The sequence below is a fragment of the Tenrec ecaudatus genome, chromosome Y (genome assembly GCF_050624435.1).
Source record: "Tenrec ecaudatus isolate mTenEca1 chromosome Y, mTenEca1.hap1, whole genome shotgun sequence".
Taxonomy (NCBI): domain Eukaryota; kingdom Metazoa; phylum Chordata; class Mammalia; order Afrosoricida; family Tenrecidae; genus Tenrec; species Tenrec ecaudatus.
In genome coordinates this window covers 18434372-18440873 of record NC_134549.1, presented here as the reverse complement: position 1 = coordinate 18440873, position 6502 = coordinate 18434372, and the positions used below count along the sequence as shown (strand labels likewise).

General features: G+C 47.2%; 1 protein-coding gene across 1 annotated transcript; it reads left to right on the top strand.

The window, feature by feature from the left end:
• The first annotated feature begins 4922 nt into the window (after positions 1-4922).
• LOC142435691 (melanoma antigen preferentially expressed in tumors-like) lies at positions 4923-6227 on the top strand. The gene has a single exon (XM_075539883.1). It carries the CDS (start codon positions 4923-4925, stop codon positions 6225-6227), a length of 1305 nt encoding a protein of 434 aa, XP_075395998.1.
• Positions 6228-6502: the final 275 nt, after the last annotated feature.

The window sequence follows — 6502 nt, the reverse complement described above, 5'->3', positions numbered from 1 at the left end:
CAGGAAAGGGGTGTGGATAGGGGTGTGACTCTGGATTGGCAATCCCTTCCCAGTGATCTACCTAGGCCCAGGTAAAGCCAGATGCTAAAATACAGTCAGATTTCAGAGTCAGTTCACACTCTCATATGCTATCAGTATACTGGGAACCGGTCATACACCCAAAAGAAGACAGAGCATTCTCCTCAGGTAGATGCCCTGAATTTGGGCTTCACACACCATAATAAGACAATTACTTCTGGTTGGTGTTGCTTCTATCACTGTGAAATGATTAAGGATCCTCATCAAAACCCTTAATCCCTTAAAATCCTATGTGCTGCAGTGAACTAATTGGGATCTCTCAGCGAACCATGGGTTTTTAATGAGAAACTGCTGAGGATCACGACTGTTCTGAGAAAGGAAAGGTAGAGGGGACTACGGACAGGATTCCGTTGTAAGTGATTATTACAAAGGCTAATTGTGATGGACGAAGCCTGATCTCTCAAAACAAAGATGGGTCACTGTCCCCAACCTCACTCTTGGCCATCAAACCCATTCCAACCCAGCAAAGCCATGGGGCAAAGAACTGCACTTCTAGTCTGGGAATTCTTGTATTTCCCCTCATATGTGATTGGTACTTTTCTCTGTAAAGAGATTATCATTCTGTTTCCTGGAACACATATTGATCTAATAAGAGGGAGAAATAAAATTCACAATCAAGAAGAAATGAAATCAAAATACAACACCACCACTACAAAAAGCACAACATGATATACTGTGAGAAAAATATCAGTGACAACCACACACAAGTATGACGTCAGAATTTCCTAACAAGCACCAACACACACATGGAGAGCCACACCCCACGCAAAAATGTTATACATGAAGAACAAAGAAGCGTAACACAATACACTTACACACTCTCACACAACACGTGCAAACATAAGTCATTATTTCTGGAATATACATATCAATAACCTCACCCAAGGTCAATGGACTAATTCTAAAGTTAACAGAATGAGAGAAGCGGGTGGGTCAGAAAACAAAAGCTATCAAATGCTACCTCATGCTTCCTCTGACCTCATACAGCCAGACCTGGAACTATTAAAACCAGAGGCCGCCCAAAGCATATGAAGCATAGAGCAACCAGAGGAAAGCCGGGATAGTACTATTGATAAGTGTTTAACTGAATAGCAGAAGAAAGGAGACCTAGACCAGGGAGCTTCTCTGGACGTGCGGTTCCCGCCTGGCGAACTTCTTAGGCCCTAGTTAAGTCTGAGACCCAAACACACAGTGCTCGCCAAGGGGGGTCCAGCGCAGAGATGTTGCAAACAGAAAAGGAAGACACCCCAGAGCACACAGGGAGAGTCTTCTCCTGCAGGTGATGCCCTAGATTTGGATTCCAGCTACCTAAACAGAGGGACCATTAACGTTGGTCGTTTTAAGAACCCTAATTGGTGATGTTTCTCCCATCAGAGCACTTGAGAAGAGAATGCAGAGGGCTCTTTCCAAAAGTCAATCCTTGATGCAGGGACAGTGTGATCTAATAATCCCTAATGTGCTCTAGGGACACGCAATTGAGGTCGCATGTTTGGTAATCCACTGGGGTGCTTACCACCAAGTCACTGGTTCAAAGCTCTCAGTCAATCTGAGGGACTTGATGAGGCCTCTACTCCTGGAGAGATCGACAGTCATTAGGAAGCTAAAGAGGCACTTCAATTCTTTCCCATAGTTGACTCCTAGTTGGAAGACGCACAGAATTCAAGTAATGTTGTGCCTTGGGAAATTAATTACATAGATGAATATCCATAAGGACAAAACCCTGTCACACATGTGAGATTCTGGGCTCTAGAGCCATGTCGGTAACCTATTGCTTAATCCACTCTCAGCAGCTAACCCACTCCTCACAGTTTTCTATGTTGTCTCAATCTCAGTGGGGCCAGGTCTTGATTCTAAGGTATTGGTTCTTTACGATGGCATCATCCTTGTTGATGGGATTTCATAAAATGCCATCAATTCCAAGCTGAGACTTACTGTGAACAGCCAATGAGGGGGAAGAGAGCTACCTGTGGGTGTGGCCTCATGATTTAAAAGGTCTCCGTGAGAGCCCTGTAGCTTTGTTCTGGACCTGGACCCTTCCACTCACCTGAAGGTTTGGGGACTTGGGAGAGAATCGTTTCATCGTTCCTGCTTCTCTGGAAGTTGTCAGTCTCAACACACTTGAGGAAGAAGGCTGCCATTGGACCTTCCATCTTGGATTCATCATCCACTGTATCTGCTTGATTACCGGTAAGAGTCCAAGACTGAAATGTGATCTTTGCCAGCCTCTGGAACTGAAAGTTGAAATAGGGAGTAAGCAGAAAATTCTCTAAATGGTTCTGTGGAATGAAGTCGGGAGGGAACTAGGCGTTTGTACACGGCATACCCATCTTGGCCCTCTTGGAGACCTGCGTGAAGTGAGTGTTTCTATATTGTGTTTTGAACATATGGATGTGTTTCCTCTACTCCATATAAGCAGGGTAAACAGATTAAGGTGTCCTGCTCACCATCAATCCCCTTCACACCTCAGAATCTATTCAGGGACTTGATGTGTCTTAATATCTTGTCTTTGTGCAATGGTCCATTATGTGTATCAACTTGCTGGGTCCATATGCTCCGTAGTGTGGCAGGTATGTAAGGATGTCAGTTTGGGAGTTGGGCTCCAGTGTGGGCTTATTCCTCCATCAATCAAGGGTTGGAGGCTTCAAAACCACCAGACTCTGCAGTTCACACCGAAGACAGTGTGCTCCCATAAAGACACACAGCAGCGTTAAACAAAGTAGGTCATTCTTCCCACTGAGGTTAAATGGGTATGCACATTCATTGCAAAAGTGATGCCTGTACTTTATTTTGGGAGATACATGAGGCTTTCTGCTCCCATTCAGAATTACAGCATGGAAACACATAGGAGCAGTTTACTCTGTTCTATGTGGTTGCCATTCATGGACAGGGACAGTCACAGTAAGGTTTTGATACTTTATTGCAGCTTTACCACATAAGGTTTCAATGACCAGCAAGTGTATGAGTAAGTTTACTGTTTCCCTAAGGAGAGGGCTCACACGACGGCCAAGAAATGTACAAGTTTGTGATATGTAACCTTGAGTGGACTAGAGAGCAGTTGTAACCTGTTCTACAGTATAGCCATGAGGCGGTATAGCATGAAATGACACTGGATTCAGTTTCTTTCCTTTATTATGTTAAACTGTGTTATCTTTAAAAGGATCTGATATGATGGAATCCTGTAGGAAGCTGGTCCAGGGTCAAAAGATTCTGTGTAGGATAGCAATCCTTAATCCTTTCTTAATCTTTACCAGATTGATATAAGCAGAGGTTCCTGAGGTGTGAATTCAGAACCTTTGATCCAGCTAGGGATTGGAGAAAAGTTGGCAGAGAGAAGCAGGATCTGTCTGCAGCAAGACAGGTGACTTGGATCTGGGTGCCTCTGTAGACCTGCAGCCCCTGCTTGGTGAAGCTCCTGAGCTCATTAAGGCTGATGTTCAGAGACGCAGTGATCCCTAGGCAAGTCAAGCCTAGACATTTTGCAAGAAGACAAGGAACTGGGCCAGAACACACAGGGAGAGAAACCTATCCATGAGCTGAGGTCCTGGATTCGGATTGTATACAAATGAACAATAAGACAGCTCATCTTGGGGCTTTTAAGACCCCCAGTTGGTGACGCTACTCTCATAATCTCCTTTGAAATCTAAGAGAACGTGCTGGACTCTTCTCCAGAGAGCAATGCTGCATAGACACCCAGTGGGGTCCACGAATCCCTACTGTGTTCGAGAGGGATGCAATCTCGGTGGCATATTTTGTTGGGCTTTGGGTTGCTCACCGTCAGATCAGCAGCTCAAATCTGATCGGTGATGATGGATGAGTCCAGGCTCTCTTGCAATGATTGCCAGTCCTTAGGAACCCAAAGAGGCATTTCACTTCCATAAGGTTTCTCAAAGTCAGAAGAGAGTCAGTGGGTGTAAGGTTTTGCTTTGGGAAATGAGCTACCCACATGAAAATGCAAAGGAAAAACTATACTGCACATATGAGAATTTTGGTGATGCAGCCTTTTCTGGAAACAATTGCTAAATCCACTCTAATCTACTAACACACTTCTCAAAGATTTCCATGTTCCCCTATGCACAGTGTGCACAGAGATGGCTGAGGGCTTGTGTCAACAGGGCTGGGGCTGGATTCTCAGGGGTTGGTCAGTTCTGATGGCATCAGCCTGGTTGAGCAGATTTCAAAAAGCCAAAATTCCATGCTGAGCCCTACTGCGATCAACCCATGAGGGTGAAGATAGCGTCTTTGTGGGGGGTGGTCCTATGATTTAAAAGGACTCTCTGAAAGCTAATGATCTTTGTTCTCTCCTAAGCCAGTCTTCTGACCTGAAGGTTTGGGAACTTGAGACAGAATCTTGCCATCCCTCCTGCTTCTCTGGGAGTTGTCAGTCTCAACGTCTTTTGAAGAAGAAGCCTGTCATCTGAGTTGCCCAGCTTGGATTCGTCAGCCACTGTCTCTCAAGGGTAAGAGTCAGGAATGAAATCTGAGTCTTCTCAGTCCCTGCCACTGTGCGTGAAATATGTATCATTAACATGAAAGCCCTCTACTTGTAAATGGTTCTGAGGCGAACATGGGAGAATGATAAGATTGTCGGATGGCGGGGTCCACAGAGTGGCTCTCCTTGAGATCTGAGCAGACCTGTTTTCCCATCCACAGGTGAGGATTCCTCTTGGAGCAGACTGATCATCATGAGCAGCAGGAACCCACCCAGGCTCCAGGACATGGCCATCCAGGGCGTGTTGCAGAATGAGGCCTCAGCCATTGCCGCTCTTGAGTGGCTGCCCACACAGTTCTTCCCTCCCTTGTTCATGGCAGCCGTTGCCAAGGGACACAGTGAGGTGGTGAAGGCCATGGTGCACTACTGGCCCTTCACAAAGCTCCCACTTGGGGCTCTGTTGGAGGATTGTGTGTTTCGAGAGCTCATCTTAAAGGCTGCACTCGATGGCCTTGACATCCTGCTTGCCATGAATGCTCAGCACAGGAGATGCAAACTGAAAGTGTTGGATTTACAGCTGCACACTGGCACCAACTTCTGGAATGAATGGGCTGGAGCCCCATCTACTGACTCTGTGATGTCATCAGAAGAGCCTGAAGACACACCCCGCAGAATTCAGATGGAAAAAGGACCCCATTCCAGATCAGGAGGGAAGCACCAGCCCCTGACCTCCGTGGAGGTGCTCACAGACCTGTGGTTTGAGGAAGCTACCTCAGAGGTACTGCTCACCTTCCTGATTGAAAGGGTCAAGCAGAAGAAGGCCCTGCCAATGCTGTGCTGCAGGAAGGTGGCGTTTCTTGGACCTCTCCTACAACTTCACATTCTTGGGGAAATCCTGAAGATGGTGCAGCTGGACTGTGTCCACGAGGTGGAAATTCATGGCAAATGGGACCTGCACAGCCTCAACTGGTTTGCTCCTTACTTGGCGCAGATGGGTCAACTGCAGACCCTCTTTCTCTCTGGAGTCATCTTGGGTTGCAAGGACTTCGGCAAAGACTGCAACATGGAGCAACTCCTTGCCCAATTCACCTCTCAGCTCCTCAATCTGCATCAGCTCCAGCACCTCTTCCTGGACTCTGCCTGCCTGCCCAGGGGCTGCCTCATCCGGCTGCTCACACGCTTGCCATCTCCCTTGCTGACCCTCAGCCTGACTGATTGTGTGCTTTTGGACGAGGACTTGACTTACCTGTCTTTATGCCCCTGTACCAGCCGCCTAAGGACCCTGGTATTTTGTGGTGTATTCAGGCCTAGATCAAGTTATGCATTCCTTCCGGGTCTGCTAGAGATTGTCTCCACCACCCTTATGCACCTGAACTTAGCTGGCTGTGGGATCCAAGACCCTGACCTCAGGGCCTTGCAGAATGCACTGGGCCGCTGCTCCCAGCTGGTCACCTTGATGTTATGTGGAAACCCCGTGTCCTGGGATGTTCTGCAGGAGCTGCTGCAGCACACCCCCCCTTTGTGCAAGTTCTTGGAGCTCCCTGTCCCACTGCATTGCTACGTGGGCCCCCAAGGAAAGCTGGACTTGGAAGCTCTCCTCCCTGTCATGGATAATTTGATGGTGATCCTGATGCCCAACGGGGTCAATTCTGTGGAATTCTGTAACCACAGAGGTACTAACAGATCATTGCATGCCATCCTCATCCAAATGGACAGCTGATTCCATCATCTCCTTCATGCTATCTTGTCAATCCAAAACGTCCAGCTGTGGGTGCCTTACCCCATATGTAAAGCGTTCATGTTCCCTATGCCTAAGTGATTTCTTCTTGAGGTACACGAGGATCACGAATCTTCTCTGTGATAAAGTCGCCTTCAGATGTGAAGATTTCAGGATGCATCAGATATCACCCTCACCCAAGTCCACCCTCACTTGCTTCACACCTGACTTGTAGAAGGCATTGAAAGAAAGATTCCAGCAGACTGGATGCTGACCCC